At 33.5% G+C, this 20087-nt stretch overlaps 1 protein-coding gene across 1 annotated transcript in view; it reads left to right on the top strand.

Moving 5' to 3' along the window:
• LOC111052835 (WD repeat, SAM and U-box domain-containing protein 1) overlaps positions 1-20087 on the top strand; it is a 54547-nt gene that overhangs the window by 23262 nt on the left and 11198 nt on the right. Inside the window, exons 8-13 of the mRNA XM_039442122.1 lie at positions 772-905; positions 4081-4249; positions 5562-5707; positions 7780-7943; positions 16054-16304; positions 19077-19167. Of these exons, the coding sequence (XP_039298056.1) occupies positions 772-905; positions 4081-4249; positions 5562-5707; positions 7780-7943; positions 16054-16304; positions 19077-19167 (955 nt within the window). The remainder of the gene's footprint in view (positions 1-771; positions 906-4080; positions 4250-5561; positions 5708-7779; positions 7944-16053; positions 16305-19076; positions 19168-20087) is intronic.

The raw sequence follows: 20087 nt of genomic DNA, 5'->3' as shown, positions 1-20087 counted from the left end.
GGCAACAGCCTTTTAACAATTATCAGTAAATATATCTTATCTTATCTACTTAGAGCCTATTGCATGAAATACAAACTAATGATACCAGTAGTTATCTGGTTATTAGAATAGAAAAATATTAAATCATCTAATATTGTATTTTATCATGCAACATGGCCCAGGTTGTACGATGTAAAAATATGACATCCAGACTAGTTCTCAAACTAAACAACTGAAAAATTCTACAATTTCAATTTATTAGATTTGCTGTTCTCATCCCTTTTCCGTGGATTCATTGTCAACGGTATCTATCTTATAATAGCTGTACATACATTTTATGTAGATATATATTATGAACATACATAAATTTTACTCCAAAGTACATACATAAGATACATTTATTTAGGAAGTGTTCACTATAATAACTATGCAGAGTCTCTTCAGAAGAAAAAAATGAACGTTTATTTATATGGAGTTCTATTCCAAACTACATTTGTTCATCTATACAGTATTATATTAAATTAATAAAAACAATATAAAAACCTGTAGTACCCTTTATTAAAAACATTAAAATATTTTAACGACTAGTTCTAACCATAGGTCATTTTCAATTTTTTAAGTTAAATAACTTGAATTTTCAACTTGAAAATGACCTATGGTCGAAACTAGTCGTTGAAATACTTTAAATAATAAAAGGGTACTTCAAGTTTTTATATTGTTTTTATTAATTTCAACAAAAGTAGCCCATGTGAGTGAAGTGATTTTATAAAATGATATATTATTTTATTACAGAGAGAAGAAACTGTTATGAAAAAGGCTCTGATGGAAAATAATCAGGTCAAATTATGGCAGAGACTTGACACAACAAATAATTGCTTCAACAGTTGTGATTTCCTCGGAAACTGTCTGTTAGCTGCTGGTGGAAGGTTGGAATATTTTAATCATTTACTTGTCTAGATATTTGAAATATTTTCGTCAAGTGTCATTCATGATGTTTAACAGTTCTTAAATTTCAAGACATATGCATCTCTGTGCAAAAATAAGGGGCTGTAAAATTCACTGAAAATTTCATGAGCTGAGTAAACTGTTTTTTTTTCGATGAGTAAATTGGTCAAGTCACTTGCACTAGAAGAATTTTGGTTCAATAAAATGCAGACAGCGGTGGCTTAGTCATATCAAAACTGATGCCGGAGTAGCTGTTTTGGGTATGAATCCCGCCAAGCTTATGCATTTTAAATAATGTTATCATCAATCTTATCTCATTACCCACGCATAATCAAATTTAAAACATGTTCAGCAGAAATGTTGTATTTTGTGTATATAATTGAATATCAGATTCTTGTTTTTGTAGAATCTGTACTGATTCTACGACTCTTTTTATTACAAATCTATTGCTCAAGTCAAACTCTATACTCTACACTCCAACTTTTAGTGGTTGTGGAAAAGATGATAATGAGAGATGAATGGTCGTAGGGGGGTTCCGAACCATCGGGAAGCTATTGACAACTCATAAATAATGTTATTTCAAATTTATAGACTTTTCATGGTCACCCGTCCAACGGGAGTAGCAGGAGCATGTTTCTTAACTTATTTAAGCTAAAAGAGTCTGTCACTGTTATAAAATGTAATGAAGCTGAAAATTCAATTCAATTTATAATATTTGCCATTTTATAAAATAATACAAGTATTTATCTTTTCTCTACAGAGCATCCTGAAGCCATTATATGAAACAATATAAACAGAAATAATGTGGTAAAATTTGAAAACAAAATTGGTCTAAAACTTTTTATTATTTTATTGACATTGCTGGCATAGACAATTAGTCTGTTCGCTAGCAATGAGTTGAGATTTAAAAAAAAAATTAATACATCATCATTCAAAAAGAATACCACAACTTTGAAAATCTGTATTCAATCAAGGAAACATAATAGAAACTTGAGTTATAAATAAAAATGAAGAGTATTAAAATAAGTTTTTCCCCTCTAGAAAACAAGTTCACAAATGTTCAATGTAACCCCCTCCAGACACTCGAGTGATATTAATACGATACTTGAACTCGTTGCACACCCTCAGTAGCATATCGGGCGTAACAGTTTGTATAGCTGCTGTTATTTCTTGTCTGAGCTACTCAATGTTAGCTGGTAGAGCCGGTCGATACACCTTATCTTTAACGTACCCTCATAGAAAAATCGCAGGGGGTGAGGTCAGGGCTTCTTGGAGGCCAGTGATGAAGTGCTCTGTCTCGAGCTGCTTGGCGGCCGATCCATTGTCTCGGATAGTTTTGGCAGATGAGTGCCAATGGGGTGGTGCTCCAAATAAGGAACTAAAAAAAACTTTAGAGCTTCCTCGAATCGATGACGGATAGTGCTCCACTCTCCGTTTATCCTTTGCAAAGTTATCAATTTTCAAAGTTGTGGTATCCTTTTTGAATCACGGTGTATATTCAGAAGTATTTTACACTTAAAATATATTCAGAGAATGAATAATTATGTTCTCACATTTTGTAACATTGAATATGGACCTTTATTTTATGTGTGTAGGCTAACACATAAAAAGTGTTTTATTACAATATAAGGTAAACATTTGTTTGGAGAGTCTTTGTGAGTGATAGCCTGCTTCACACTGAATATAATCAAGATACAATAGAACTAACCGATTCTCTAAATAAAATTTATCAATTTATTTTCCCCTAATGAGAAAACAATTGAAACAAAGAACTTTAACTACATAAAAAACAATATTCAAATACCGGTATGAAAATTATCATTAGATTTGACAATCTTGAAACATAATAGAGGAACCAAAAAATTATCTTTTCAATGATTATTGAGATATGACTATAATTTATAGAATATATAATTTATGGGATATCCCATGTAATTGTGCATGATTTCAGAAAAAAATGAACGCTTATACGGTTCTCTTCCAAACTAAATTTATTTAATTATACGGTATTATATATATTATTTTATTATAGAGAGAAGAAACTGTTATGAAAAAGGCTCTGACGGAAAATAATCAGGTCAAATTATTATTTACTGCTTTTTATAAATAAATATCTCAATAAGCATTCAAGATAAGAACTTGAATCCGCTTCCATTGGACTAAAAATTAAACTTGTAAATCTTTATAAACTTGTATATCATAATATTGTACAATATACTTCGAAGCTAAAAATGATAAATCATCGATACTGTTATGTAATATGTGTCACTTCATATGCGACTGTCGGCCTCAGTAACTACAGTTTATAGCTGGTTTTGTAATTAATTTTATATCACCATCTCAAACAGGTTTAGTACCTCGAGATGCAAATACTCAATTGTCATTGCATTTTATTTTGTAATAGTATTTTCCCATGTTGTAAAATTTGTATTGCTTTTATTATGTATTTCTAAAGGTGCGTACAGATATACGCGCTGCGAACATGAGCAATTCACTTTTAATCAGCTGATTCCAAGCTTTTTATATCTGTATCTTACCGTTTCTGTAAAAATACAGATGTAGTCAGCTGATTAAAAGTGAATTGCTCATGTTCGCGGTGCGTATATCTGTACGCACCTTTAAGCTGCGTACACATATACGCGCTTCCAACCCGCACCGAGCACGCTCCGCCCTCGTACCGCCCTCGTTCCTCCATCATACCGCAGTCGCTCCGCCCCCGCTCTGCAGTCGCACCCATCATGAACGTTACGGAAGATTTTAGATCTTCTCGCGTTCCCCGGTCGAACCACTCTTGCTGCCCGGTCGATCATCAATCGCTCTGCTGGAGTAACGTTCGGTTGCGGAGCAGAGCTAAAGTCTGTACGCACCTTTAGATGTTGTAATTTTATATTTCTGCCAATAAAACATTTCAAAACATAAAATTTCAAAACTTTACTTAATATTTGACAATTTTAGAACGTATTGGTGAATAGTTTAAAATAATTAGTCCAGTTTTAGAAATTTCATTAAACAGGAGAGGAAATTCGTGCAAAGGCCGAGTGTAGGAACAAATTTGAACAAAAATTGAATTTGATGTCCAATTAATGTAATTTAGTGACCATAGAAAATGAAAATATTAAATGAATCAATGTTGATGTGGTGCGTTGTTATTTTCAGTGGAAGGAACGTTTTGTTGTGGAGGAAAAAGAATGATCGTTTCGTTGAAGCAGATCTGTCCCCTTTGGAAGGCCATCGATACACCATAAACCAACTGGAGTTCTCTTCCGATGGAAAGCTACTTGCCACATGCTCACTGGATGGTACAGCTCTCATTTGGGATGTTCAGGTCAGTACTCAACAGTCGATAAAAATATTGTGTTATAGATTCTAATTCACTGACTCAAATTATAAATCGAGTTAGATAGTATCTTTTTTATGTTCACAATATGAGTTCACTTGCAGTATAACCGTTAGATATACATTTATGTGTTGTGAATCTATTTCCTTTTTCACTATAACTTAACTATAACTACACTAAAAATGTAAACTTCCAATTAAAAACACTTAGGCTCAACTCACACCTACGCGACTCATGTCTAGAAGAGAATCGACTCTAGTCGAGAGCATGTGTTTCCAAATGGTGACACTCAGACCAGTCGATTCTAGTCTCCGCGACGTCACCCATTTGAAAACACTTGCTCTCGACTAGAGTCGAGTGTGTCTCTTCTCGACCTGAGTCGCGTAAGTGTGAGTTGAGCCTTAGACAAACCTCTGTCTGAAGATTATCAACAACAGGTCTTAACGTCATCACTGCAAAAAAGTAAGTGGTTCCACTTAAAAATGTTTTCAATTCGAAAAATAAATTTGTTTTAAGACGTCAATAATGTTCATTTGTTGATTCCAGTGTTCAAGTGTACTTGCCGTTGGAAATTGTTCTAATAGATTTAAAAAAACACACATTTCCAAGGTGCATTTAATTGAATTTAATGTACATCCAAACTAGACTCTCAGTTGCGGTATATTATCAACCTGGCTAATATCCTCACATGCAATGCTAGGAATTTCATCTAGTATACTCTTTCAATTTGAGGCTGTTTTATTTGTAGGTTACCCAAGTGATTTTTTTTTTAAATGTAGACACGGTTATAAAAAAGCCTGTTAAATTTTAATCATTATTAAATTCCACGAGAACCAATCAAAGAATACTTCTGATTCTATGGAGTACTTGTAGATAAGAAGTGACCCCTCATAACCTTAAATACCGTACTTTAGTTTCTGTTTGGCTTGAGAATGTGCAACACCATCACGAAACGGTCGTCGCCACACCAAAGAATGTGAGTGTTTTTTCACTTTAAAGTTATATAAGAATACAATAGTAATAATTCCAGTGAAAACAAGATGGATAATCAACAACGAGACAAGACGACTTCTCCGATTAGCTCTCGTGGGCATTTAATCAAAGTTAAAATCTAACAGGCTTATATGCAACCGAGAGATTTTACACTTAGCTTCGAATTTATTCTCATCTTACAAGAGTTTCTAATATTTACCGAAAATCAGGTACTGATGCTCTGATCTGTTGATGGACTAAAAGGAATATTGATTAGATTTGTAGCTAGTTGATTGAAATTAATAAGTAGACAATATATGTTTTTCAGACGGGCTCTGTTCTGAGGAATGGATTCCAGGTTTCTGGTGGAGGAATGAGAACTGCGAGATTTTCTCCTGATTGTAGGTTATTGATAACAGGTGGCGATGATGAGCTTGTCTCCATCTACCGAACTGATACCTGCGAACTAGTAATGTAAGTAATAATTTAGTAGGCAGTAGTGAAGTAGGGGTGCGGGCACATTAGCGAATTTTTTGTTAAACTTTTTCGGTGAGAGATATAGAACACTAGTGTCTCCTATCTATCTGGCACACTTCAAACTTCAATTCTTTATTTTGTTGGGTGAGTGTAGTGAATCATGAATAATCCAATTATCACTGTTTTTTTATTGCGGAGGATGCCCACATGAGTTTTTCGCTTGTGCGTGGTAATTGAAAGTGCGTTGGTGAATTGATGAGATGAATAAACTTCCATGCAATCGGCGGGATTCTGCCCCTAGTAGCTAGTAGACTATGGGTCATATGAATAAAGTTGAGCATTTGCTTATACTTCTACAATATGGAGCATTTGCTTCATTTTCTATGAATAAACGTGAGTAAAACCTTTTGCTCATGCTCATCAAAAAAATAGTTTGAGCATTTTCTCAAGAGTAAAAGCTTTTGCTCAAAATTGTATGAATAAACTAGAGCATTTTCTCAACTTTTGAAGCAAATGCTTCAAAAAAGGTGAGTCTAGTCTAGAGCAGCTTATCACCTTTTTCTCATAGTAAAATGGCTAAACTAATTCGTATGAGGAAGAGGAAACTATACCAGATACGATCACAACCAATAGTTGAGAACTATAAAACTCATTTTAGATTCAACCATGATGTATATCACCATTATCCCTACAAAAGAATAAATACAAAAGATACCTATCCGATATGAAGATAACCATCACAAAATAGGAAATAGGCATTTAAGAAGATGAGAGTGAAGAAGATTATAAGAAGGCTATCGATATTATAAGAATATGCTGAAAATTATTATTGAGATGACATTTTTTCACGCTATTATTTCAAAATTCTAAACTCTACTAACCTAAAACTCTATTCATAAATAGAAAACAGAGCAGACGACGCAAACACAAGCGTTGCACCCTACTTGCATATTTAGCGTTTCCGTGAGCTATAAAAACAAAGGAAGGCTACAAAAGCGAATCAGCTGATGAAAAATCTTTAAATTACGTGAGCATTTGCTCCAGAGTTCAGGAGCATAAGGTAAGAGTATAAGGTAAAGCTTATTCATATAAAAATGAGCAAATGCTTTTGCTTCTACCTTTTGCTCATGAGCAAAACCTTATGCTCCATGCTCTTGCTCATGAGCATTTGCTCTGGTTTTATTCATATGGGCCAATGTCTGGACAACATTTGGGACCTTAGAACAATGATAGGGAAAATCTTCTACAACACAGAATTTTTCGAATATGAAATTTGAGATATTTGAATTTTGTTTAAATGCTATCACATTCTACTTGTCTCACTGAACCTTCAAAAATTTGATGTTTTCCCCTTCAACGAAATTTAAGTTTTCTTATAGTATTTTCAACTGACCTGTAACGGATATAGGATCTGGTTGTGATCGACCTTTGTGTTACAGCTATTGTTTGGAAACCGCTGAAGCGTGAGTTGCACTATAGTGAGCCAGGGTGTTGATTTTTGTAGATTTCCATTTTCTGTTCTTCAAAAAAGTTGCTGTAATGTTCCTGCACCCTAGTAATTCAACGTAATATCTATGTTAGTATTGTATAGCGCATTTATATTATATTTTTATTGTTATGGTGACGACTGTGAAACTTACAAGCTATATACATACATAAATAAAGGAAATTATTATAATTAGTTTGAAATGAAATAAAGGTGGCATTCAGATATGACCACCTGTGGCACATACACAATGAAGAAAGTAGTTTCACTTGAAAGCAGTGCATAACGAGATGAATTCCGTTGAAATAACGAATTAAATTCCATCAACATCAATAGTGTCTTGCATTTTTGCTAGAACATTGACTTGTTTGACGCCGCTCCAGTGGCGTCAAACTATAGTAGAATAAACTATAGTAGAATAAACTATAGTAGAATGTTAAACTATAGTAGTCGTAGTCGAGCAGTCGTACAGTAAACATCTAAATTAGTGAGTAGAGTAGCTTTCAATAACAGTGGAAAGTAGGTCAATAGAATAGTGTTAGTTAAACATCAGCTATATAGTGTAGTACCATCAACATTATAGTGTGGTGTCTTTTCAACAAATGCAATCACCAAAAAAACCACCATATGGAGTGATTCCAGAATACGAAGAAGAGGAGGACAAAGAAGAAGGAGAGGCGTTTCAACAAGACGTTACCATCAGCCCTTTGGAGCAGAAACAGAACCAGGAGGTGGAGCTGCAAAAAGGTAATAATATGAATACTATAAGTGAAGTTATGGCCAATGAATTCAAAAAGGATATTGAGGAACTATATAATAAACTCTTGGATTTTAAAAAATGGGCTGCAGTTGAATATGAGAGAAAGAAACTTTTAAGAGTAGATTATGATAGATTTTCAGAGATGTTAGTTGAAACAACGGAATCTGTCGTTAGAATCGAAACAAGGGCTATTACTATCAGTCAGTTGACAGAAAATCTCAATTCAGGTGCCCCAAAGTTACAAGAAACAATAGTCAGCTTAAATAAAAAAATTCAGGAAATCAGTAATAAACCACCCAGTTTTGCTGAAGTGATTAAGTTACCAAAGAAGGCATCAACAGCAGAAAAAATAGGAAACGTAAAAAAAATCCAACCTAAAGAGCATGTACTTCTTCTAAAACCAACAAAATTGGAATTGGTAGGAGATAATGAGAAGCAGAGTAGTGAAAAAATAAGGAAAAGTCTGAAGGAAAACATTCCAAAGAAAGAAAATATAAGAGTAAAGAAAACTGTTAATGTTCGAGGCGGCGGCCTTCTTATTGTTCTGGATACATTGGATGATAAGAAAAAAATACTAACAAACAAAAGCTTACAAAAGGAGGGATAAAATCATGGAGCCTGCAAACAAGAAGCCAAGGATAATCTTGTACGATGTCCCATCAGATGTAAATAAAGAGGAGCTGTCAGAGATCATTATGAAAAGAATTTCTATAACTCGGGAATCCAAAAAGAAGACTTTGTCAAAGGCTGCGTCCCATCATTCAAGTTAGGCCCAAGAGATAAAGATACCCTTCATTGGGTGTTTGAATGCGATCCTGAAATAAGGAAACTAATAATTAACAAGGTAAAGCTGTTTATCGACTTTACATGCTGCAAAGCAAGCGACTATACTGTAGCTCAGAGATGCTTCCGGTGCCATGGGTTCAATCACGTGATGAAGCATTGTAAAAAAGAACAGGATGTCTGCGGGCACTGTTCAGTTATAGGACATAATTCTAAAAACTGCCCTTCCGAAAAGGAAATTCCAACTTGTATTAATTGTAAAAAGAATAATAAGCCAGCTAATCATAAAGCCAATGACGCAAAATGCCCATGTTATAGAAGAGCACTGCAACAAGTTATTGATAGAACAAACTATGGGATTGCTTAAAAAAATGAAAAATAGGATATTGAAAAAAGAAACTCTAATTAAGCCTAGCATCAATAAAAGAGAGCCGTCGACTATTGAAAAATCTCTAAAAAAGATAAATAAGCTACATGTAAATAAACAAACGTCAAAAAGTAGAGTATCATTAATTCAGAATTACGGTGAATATTCCGATATTAATTTAGCGTTTGCTTACGTAGGAGAAAATAAGATTCGAGTCTCAGATGGATTCTCGCACGTACTAAAGTCAAAATCGCTGACGCTAGAGGAGTGGTGTAGCCTTGAGCCAATTAGTCTACAAAATAAATGCTCGGCGATCTTACTGAAAACAATCAACACGCCTGACAGTAAACAATTAATTCGGAATTACCTGTTGCCCGTAAATGATTATAATGCTCTAGAAGAAATTAAAAAAGTGCTATTGGAAATAAATGAATGGGCATCAATGAATTATCCACTTGTCGTAGGCATAGATGAATTCAGCCAGCTAGCAGATTTATCCTCAATTGATTTACTCAGTTTTATCTTATCAACTAATCATTTGAAATATATATTTTATCATAGGGGCACTAACAGCATGAATTTTCTCAATATTCCAGAACCAGATCGGCCAGAAGAAAAAGTATGCCCAAGAGGTTATCTACCAGAAGATAGCAAGCATCATAACTTTCTAAATTGCATGATTGAATTGAAAAATCTTTTACAGCAATATGATAAAATAAACGCAGATATTTTCAAAGAAGCTCTTTCAACACTTCGAACCGAAAACCTTCATTCTTCATCATCGGTCTTCAGAGAAATTGAATTGAGGAGTATGAATGTTTACGATAATGAATTAAAAATGTTCCTTCTACCAACTACTTCAAAATATAGAATGGGATTCTATAATAAAATATAGAAATAACTGAAGTGCAACGGCCAAGAACACAAATCCACCAAATCAACTTGGAAGGGAGAGAATTGAAATTGGGAGATGATGATAAAGATATGGCAAATTCTTTCAATGAATTTTTTATTAGTATTGGATCAAAACTGGCCCAGGACATTCTAAATAGCGATTGTAATGGCGCAGATGAGCATGCGGCAGCTGATCAGATAGTCTGCCGGTCATTATTCTTTACACCTGTCAGTGAGGACGAAATGATAAAAATCATTGATAGTCTTAAAGCTAATAGTGCACCTGGACTCGATAATTTAAAACCAGATTTTTTCAAACAGAATAATACGATACTTGCCAAGCCTTTAACACATATTGCAAACAAAATTTTTGAGGAAGGTGTTTTTCCACAGTGTCTTAAGGAAGCTGTCATTTGTCCAATCTTCAAAACAGGAGATAAGAAAGATATGAATTGCTACAGACCCATATCATTACTAAGTACATTATCAAAAATTTTTGAAAAGTGTATAAAAACAAGACTGATCAGCTTTCTTGAAAAAAATAATCTTCTATCGCCAAACCAATATGGTTTTAGATCTAGTCGCAGTACAAATGATGCTATCCACTATGTGACCGCTCAGATTGCCGATAAAATAAACACTGAAGAGAAACCATTGGCAGTATTCTTAGATTTAAAGAAGGCTTTTGATACGGTGTCACATGACATTCTTCTTTCAAGGCTTGATAACTATGGAATAAGAGGAGTCGCATGGAATCTTTTCAGGAGCTACCTATCAAACCGAACACAATGTGTCAAAGTCAATGGATGTATAAGCAACAAGCTGACTGTAAAGTTTGGAGTGCCACAAGGAACAGTACTAGGACCAATTCTTTTTCTTCTCTACATAAACCCATTATGCAACATGGAAATTAATGGATCAATCACCACCTTTGCAGATGATACTGTTCTACTGTTCTCTGAACCGACCTGGGAGATGACCTGGAGAGAAACCGAGACTGGACTTCAGAGGGTGTCTCGCTGGTTGAGTGAAAATCTGCTAACATTGAACCATGAGAAAACCTTCTTTCTGACCTTTTCGGCGACTCAACATGGACAGCCAACAGGAGATGAGATAGTAATCAAGAATCAACGGAATAACACTTCATACACAGTTCGCAGGAAACAGTCACAGAAATACCTGGGAGTTACAATGGACTCTTTTCTGCGCTGGGATCATCATCTCAATGAATTATGCGGGAGACTAAGGAAGACTATCTGCAGATTCAGGATTCTGAGGACACTGGTCGACAAGGGATGTCTAAGAGTTATCTACTTCTCTCTAGCTCAGTCCCTCATGCTGTATGGGATTGTGGGATGGGGAGGTGCAAGCTTCTTGCACATCGAACCGCTCCTCAGGGTACAGAAGCTGATCATGAGGGTCATCAACCAGAAGCCTCCACGCTATTCATCAGACCAGCTATTCAATGAGTTTGATGTGATGGATCCAAGACAGCTTTACTCCAAGGAGATACTATGCAGATTACAGAAGAACCCAACAACATTTCAAACCAGAAACCACAACCACAACACCAGATACAGGAATATTCACATTTTGCTGATATCAATAACACAGTATCCAATATTAATCCATTAAAAATTGAAATGATAAACTCATAAATTCCACATAGTTATAATCACCAAGCTGTTTCGAACTCCAACAAACAAATAATGAGTGATCAAAAGCAATAAAATGAGAAGTAAATAAGAAGCACACCATTCCACAAGCAATAATATTCCATCTGGTTGTGATCTCAACTTAATACTAGGCCTACTTCAATCGAACTGACAGAAACATTCAATAAATTGAACAGAAGGTCCATAGAGATAAGCACTATCTATCAGTATCATAACAGATAACGCAGACTTAATGAATCACAACAAAATGGAAAGACGGTATCACACCTTTATTTTTCACTTGTTAGTCTATTGAAATCAAAAATTGGAAAATAAATAGAATGACATACTTCATAACCTGAAATTCACGAATAATTTGATTATAAATTTAAAAATATTAGATTGAAAATATTTTATTCACATCGGCACACACAAAAGCCCATAATCAAAACTAATTTCTTCAAACCAAAATTCAGATTAGATTATAACATAAACCTGCATATATCATACATCCTCTTACAACCCACATTGACTAGTATATTCAAAGCTTGTTCAGCTCATCAATAAAGATGGAACAGTTTGATATCGAACAAATACACACAAAAACCTACGATTCTATTCAAGACTTCAAAAACTCAATACCTGATACAAAATCATTTGAATGTATTATGCTGAATATTAGAAGTATTAAGAAGCACTGGAATACTCTAATGGCAACCTTGAGCGGAGTATTGGATAGAATAAAAATACTTGTCCTAATTGAAACAAACACAAAAGAAGATGAGATAGAGTCCTTTAATATCCCAGATTTTGACTATCTCAATTATAGTAGAGAGACGAGAGCGGGTGGTGGTATATTAGTCTATTACAGAAAAGAGTTGAGCATCAATTCCATACCTCATAGCTTTACAGTTAGTGAGTCCATATTATTTGAAATGACAATGAATGAAAAACAATATTTGATTGCCGTATTCTATAGACCACCATCTAATAGTGTATCCCAATTTAACACAGAACTAGAAGAATGGCTAAACAATCAACATATTAAAGATAAAAAAAATGTTGTTATCCTGGGAGATATGAATATTGATATACAGGAGCAAAATATCACTGTACAAGCACAAAACTATCTAAGCATACTGTATACAGCAGGAATACAAACTGGAATAAACGATCCAACCAGAGAAGAACTATATGGTGATCACATAACATCAACATGCATAGATCATATCAATACAAGAATGAGCCCAACTGAAATAGAAACTATAGTCATTAAATCAAAGATAGCAGATCACTACATGGTGGGATTTAACATTCAAAATAATAAAGAAGAGGCAAGAATAGATGAGAAAAAAATAATTTCTGACCGAATAGTAGGAAGTATGATACATAATACAAACTGGAACGACCACTTAACATCAAACAACCCAACAAAAATATATGAGTCTATAGTCAACAAATTCAATAATATTTATGAAAAAGCAACAATAACAGTCAACAGAAAAAGTAATAAACACAAACAACCATGGATTACAGAGATAATAAAAAACCATATCAACTTGAAAGACAAATTATGGAGCAAATTGAAAAGACAACCTAATAATAATGGTCTGAAAGACGAATACAGAAGACATAGAAATAAGCTAACCGATATGATAAGGAAAGAGAAAAGAAAATATTATTACAATAAAATAAACAACTACATAGGAGATGCTAAAAAGACATGGAATACTGTTAATGAAATTCTAAATGTAAAGCAAAAATCAATACAGTCAACAATAGTCGAGAACTTTAAAGTCAGAGAAGGAGAAGAACTTGAAAAATTATGTGAAGACTTTAATGAACACTTCAAAAATAAAATAGAAGAAATGAATAAAAACATATCAACAGATATCCTTGATGTATCAATTTCAGAAACTGATGAAAACCATACAACTGAACCATACACAGCAATAGTCAAAACAATAAACATGGATAAATTACAAAGAATAGTAAAAAAACTGAATACAACAGCATCACCCGGCATAGACAATATTAAACCAAAACATATAAAAGATCACTTTGAAAACTTGAAAGAAATCCTATTACACTTATTCAACACCATAATAAAAACAGGAAAAATTCCATCAAAAATGAAGACAACGATCCTCAAACCTATCTATAAAAATGGACAGAAAAAAGATATACAAAACTATAGACCCATAGGTGCGATCTCCATTATAATGAAAATACTGGAGTTTATTATGCACGAAGACCTACTCAACTATTCAACACAAAACAATCTGCTGAATGAAAATCAATATGGTTTTGTACCCGGCAAATCTACAACACAACTGCTAGAAAAAGTATCGTACAAAATAAATAAGAATATAGATAAAAGAGTAACAACCCTTGCAGTACTACTGGATCTGAGCAAGGCATTTGATACTATCCAGCATGAAATACTGATAGAGAAGTTGAGCAAGATGGGAGTATTGGGAATGGATCTAGAGCTATTGAAGAATTATTTCAGTGACAGAGAAACAATGGTGAAAATTGGAAACAATATTAGTAAACCAAAATCTCAAACATTTGGAGTCATTCAGGGTTCCCCTCTGTCACCACTACTCTTCAACTTATATATAAGTGATCTTAAAAACTGCAACTTCAAGGGAGAAGTATACAACTATGCGGATGATACCATTATGCTATTTGCAAGTAAAAGTTTAACAACTGCAGCTGAAAATTTACAAAAAGATTTGAACACAATAACAAAATACTTCCACAACAACTATATACATATAAACAGTACAAAGACAAAAACAATAGTATTTAAAAACCCAAAAATGAGTATAAACATCCTTGACCCAAACAATAGAATTAAAAGTCATAGCTATAAATGCTTCACCACTTTCAATCCATGCAACTGTAAGAAAATTAAACACTCAGATACAGTAAAATATCTTGGACTGAATTTTGACTCAAACATGAAGTGGCACACCCATTCCCAGATACTAGCAAAAAAACTGAGGTACATAGCACATAGGTGTTACCAAATGAGAGAATTACTGCCTCTGAAAGCAAAACGAACAGTCTACTTCAGCTTGGTTGAATCTCAAATACGATATGGTATAACTGTCTTTGGACATGCACCCAATTATATATTGAACCCAGTAAGTCAGCTAATCAACAGAATCAAAAGAATATTTTTCCAAGGAGTGGATACAAACACTTTAAAACTGCTCTCATTCAGAAACCTGTACAATTATATAATACTGCTGAAATACTATTTTGAAAATGATTATCGACTTACCAATGAAAACAGATACAACACCAGACACACACAATATAGAACACCAGAATACTTCACTGAAATAGGAAAAGCTGTACCAGAGTATTTTGTACCATCCATTCTCAATAGTCTACCGAATCATCTACAACATCTAGACACTTACAGACAAGTGAAAATAGAAATTAAAAATTACTACTCCACAATTCAATAGATAAAAATATCACTCTTACATTATCACCACGAAATAAACACATCTACAAATTTGTATTTCCTTAAACATTTCCATCCATAAATTCAAATCTTTGAAAAATATCTCTGAGTATGTACAATGCCTCAATATAAGCTAAAATTAGCTTCATGGGGCAGCCACAAAAATATAATAAGAAAATTTTAATAGATTCTCACTTCATGTATGATAGATATAAGATGATATATGTATAATGATTAATTCAATTTGTGAAACTTATCATTCATGTAATGTGAGAGAAATCTGAATAAAAAAAAAAAATAAAAAAATTATTATTATTATTATTATTATTATTATTATTATTATTATATTATTATTATTATTATTATTATATTATTATATTATTATTATTATTGTCATTTGTTACGTGAAGCCACAAATCTGAGCAGAGCTCAAGTGGCATGTAACATGTCATGAACATTTTTCTATGCAAAGTGTATGCATCTGTATCAACTCAAAGTATGAAGGCACCACAACATTCCTCCATTGTATAGGGACACGCTTCCACAAGTAGATTAGTATTTGAAGACAAGAAAAGCCTATGACTACCACATAACCGTATTCTTTCAGGTAGACAATTGAAGAGCTTGAGTCCCGAATAATATGGCCCTTTTTCCAAAAGTGTCAGTCTGTGAGCGGGGTACTGATATACAGCTGAACTCTGCTCTAATAAATGTTCATTTCCCAAAAAACTAAATCTACTACATCAATTACAGAAAATTTTAGATATATTACAATTACATACAATAGTTAGCTACAATAAACATTTTAAAATGTGTCCTCTACATGTTGTGTTTTCTGTGTGAAAATTTACCTACTCCACTATGACGTATCATGTTCTAGAGCAGGTTTAATCATCACTGAAATTTTCATTAATTAGTTTTCATTGATTATTTCATTAATTATTGTTGTTTAGATGGCGAAAAACGCTACCTACTGGCAACATGTGGAAACGATTCGTTGGTGAAGATGTGGCAGATCCAAGTGATTGATGAGCTGTCGGCCAAAGTCACCCTGAGCTGTCAGTTATCTGGTCATGGGGGAAACGTCACGTGTGTTCGATTCTCTCCCGGCCAATCAGAGGTTTTGGCATCAACTGCTACTGACAAGACATGTCGTATCTGGGATGCTGTAAGTTTTATTCTAATCTATCAAACTCCTCTATATGTCCCAGCATCTCTAATAGATGCATTCTAACTTGGTATTACAACTCATTACTATTTAATGTAAGTTTGTAGCGTGAATGATGATGTTGTGGAACTTTTCCATAATTGAAGAGACTTGAAATGTTGTCAAAAATCCACTTTATTTAAATAAAAATTAATATTTACAGGAGCATGCTTTCGTGTGTGCTCCTGTAAAATATTAATTTATTTTTATTTAAATAAAGTGGATTTTTGACAACATTTCAAGTCTCTTCATCAGCTGTGTGAGCACACACGAAAACATGCCCCTGTAAAATATTAATTTTTATTTAAATAGAGTGAATTTTTGACAATATTTCAAGTCTATTCAATCATTACCATTTAATATGTTTGGAGTATTTATTTATTTATAATCATTCAGAGTTACATAACTTTCAGAAGAGTACCTCAGGCTTACGCCCAAAACGGTTCCAATTCTAATTTGTACAACAGTCCAAATGCAGCTATAGTAAGGTTCACGTTATAATGGCAGTGGAGAAAGATAGAGGAACAGCGTTATAGGATATGCCAACTAAGGCAAGGATATGCCTTCTAGAAAAGGACGGATATGCCCTCTATACTGAGGTCCACTTTATAATGGCAGTGGAAAAAAACGTTGCCGAACCTTTGTCTTGTCAATGCCTTCTATAGACGGTAGCTGATACAGGTTTATTGATGTAGTATCAACTGTTCATTCTCGTTTTGAATAATCAATTATATTTTAATAAACAAGAAATTATATTTTTCGATGATTTCATAATGAATTTTCATAATTAATATGAAATATTTTGTTAATTAATTATGAATTCTACATTGTTAAAAGACGATCTGGCAACAGAGAAAAGCGAGAAAGAGATTGCGCTATCTGCTTTGTTGAATGATAGACAAGGATAGCAATACCATTGCTAATCAAACACTGCCATTATAATTTGGACCTCACAATAGAAAGGCATGTAATATATATGTGCCTTTGATAAAGTCAAGTATCTTAGAGCTTGAGCAAGAATATATTGCCTAAGGAAGTATGGAGTCCAAAGATTAGCGACAAACGGATTTTCATTCCCGAATGTGCACAATTTTCTTACATATATATTTTTAACCATATCTTGTTATTTATTGTCCCTCTATCTTCATCAAAATACAAAAATAAGGAAGTAAAATAATTCCGTTTTTCCTATAATTAATTATTGACAAGCAGGGTCACTTTATATTTTATGTGTCACTTTAACATTTTCCAATTATACACTGCTGTTCACGAGTATGACTTTCGAATCATACCTATAAAGACAAAATAGATGACTTTCAAAGGAAAATGGCCAGTCCGAACAAAAATTGTGGTCGGAGATTCAATCTTGGAGGAAGTTTCGACCTTTACCTATTTGGGATGTACTCTCACCTACGAAAGACTAATAGTAACTTCTGACTGAAGTTGGATTCCCACGTATCAGTGACAATGAAAATAACTATTAAAATTCAGTAGTTTTCACATTAGTGAAATTATTCGACAATTTCGACCGTAACGTTTTCTTCGTGCCTGTTGTTGTTTCTCTGAATGCTTAAATCAACTTAAACAATGTTAAAAATTAAAAAAGTATGCAATAATAATGTTATAAAATATTCAAATTAAGAAAATTAATGACTGTATTAAATAATAAGACAAAATTATTCTTGATGAATAAACAAAAAAAATGTTTCGGCTTTGAACTGTTAATGCTAACATTCTAAATTAATCAATTGTGTGCTGTTAAACAATTTGCATGTTTCTTCAATCCAATAATTTTAAAAGTAATATCAATTACTGTAGGGGAATGAGGATAGGAAATAAAAAGAGTAGTAGAATAAGACTATTAAAATGGAGGACCAGGGGAAGGGGTGAGGATACCACAAAACGCGATGCGAGGATAAATAATAATCAAATTTATAAATGAATCTAAATACTTTGTTATTGTTCCTTTTCACCATATCTAGTTGAAGTGTTGACTCGTTGGTGTGGCCACACGTCGCGTCGATGATGAATGTCTTGTAGCACTTTTAGGTATTTCACAATTTGAGGTAATATGTCGGAAATGAGGTGGAACAATAATTGCGGGAAGGAGTTGAGGTATGAGTTACGGTTTGTCACGGCCGGTATAATAATATATCATAAGAAAAATAAGAATTAAATGAGGTTTTCCACAATACTGGTAATAATAAGAAAAGAATATTGTGCAGCGGTTTTAAGGAGAGCGGTTATACGACAGAGGAATAGAAAATTAATGACTGTATTAATAACAAGACAAAATTATTTTTGATGAATAAACAAAAAAAAAATGTTTCGGCTTTGAACTGTTAATGCTAACATTCTAAATTAATCAATTGTGTGCTGTTAAACAATGTGCATGTTTTTTCAATCCAATAATTTTAAAAGTAATATCAATTACTGTAGAGGAATGAGGATAGGAAATAAAAGGAGTAGTAGAATAAGACTGTCCTAGAAGTTTCTCCTAGCAATCACTTCATACGAATGGGAAACCGGGGTGACGCTTCCACTGAACGCATGTGCTAGATTACAAAGGGTTACTGCGCAACCACAAGTAACCAATAGAAACCAGTTGAGGGCTGGCGGCAAATTACATTATATGAATTAACTTAGGACTCTCAAGCTACAATAAATAATAATACTAAATACGAAACAATTTCTTTATAAACTAATAGTTAATTATTTTGTGATATGTTTTAGTATACTGGAGAGTGTGTTCATGTACTTGACCAGCATGATAGTGTTCTTACGTGTTGCGCCTTCTCTGCAGATGCTTCATTCCTTGCTACAGGTACAAATTGTTGCCTTATTCTACTGCATCTATTTCATGAAACAAACAAACAATATTTCATGAGACGAAATAAACAGAAATGAATCTCCATAACGTTTAAAGAAATAAACCAAAATCAATCATCTTTACAATTAAAGAAATAAACCGAAACTAATAATCATAACATTCAAAGAAATAAACCGAAATTAATAATCATAACATTCAAAGAAATAAACCGAAATTAATAAAATATAACATTTAAAGGAATGAACCGGAATTAATCACCATAAAATTTCTATCACGATAAAGCAGTCCTGTGCATCTAAACGTATACAGAGTGGGTGAAAAGTCCGAGAACGGCTTAATATCTCATACACAATGGTAATTTGACGGTGGGTGTGATTGGGGATCCTACTCAAATTAAAAATACTACTTTACTATGACTTTAGAATTCTGGTCCGCCATATTGAATGAAACCTAGTTTTTTTTTTAATAGGAAGGTGATCATGCGATACATGATTTCAATACGGAATTTCAAGAAAAAATGAATGGTGAAAACCGCATACCTGCGATTAATAATGTGAATATCTTCTAAACGGTTTGAGATATCGATGTGCGGCTTTCGCCATTAATTTTTTCTTGAAATCCCGTATCGAAATCATGTATCGCATGACCACCTTCCCATTTAAAAAAATAAAGTTGCATTCTAAATGACGGATCCAAGATGGCGAACCAAATTTTCAAAGTCATAGTAAAATATTTTTTTCAATTTGAGTAGGATCCCCAATCACACCCACCGTCAAATTACCCCTGTGTATGAGATATTAAGCCGTTCTCGGACTTTCCACTCTGTATGTAAATTCTCGTGTAAATCAATTGTTACATGTAGTTAATGAACTAAAATCTTCAAGTGACCTGATGCAAACTTTTTCTGATATCAG

Source organism: Nilaparvata lugens, chromosome X, assembly GCF_014356525.2.
Source record: "Nilaparvata lugens isolate BPH chromosome X, ASM1435652v1, whole genome shotgun sequence".
NCBI classification, from domain to species: Eukaryota; Metazoa; Arthropoda; class Insecta; order Hemiptera; family Delphacidae; genus Nilaparvata; species Nilaparvata lugens.
The sequence above is the reverse complement of the archived record's forward strand: the minus strand, read 5'-3'. Positions and strand labels throughout refer to the sequence as shown.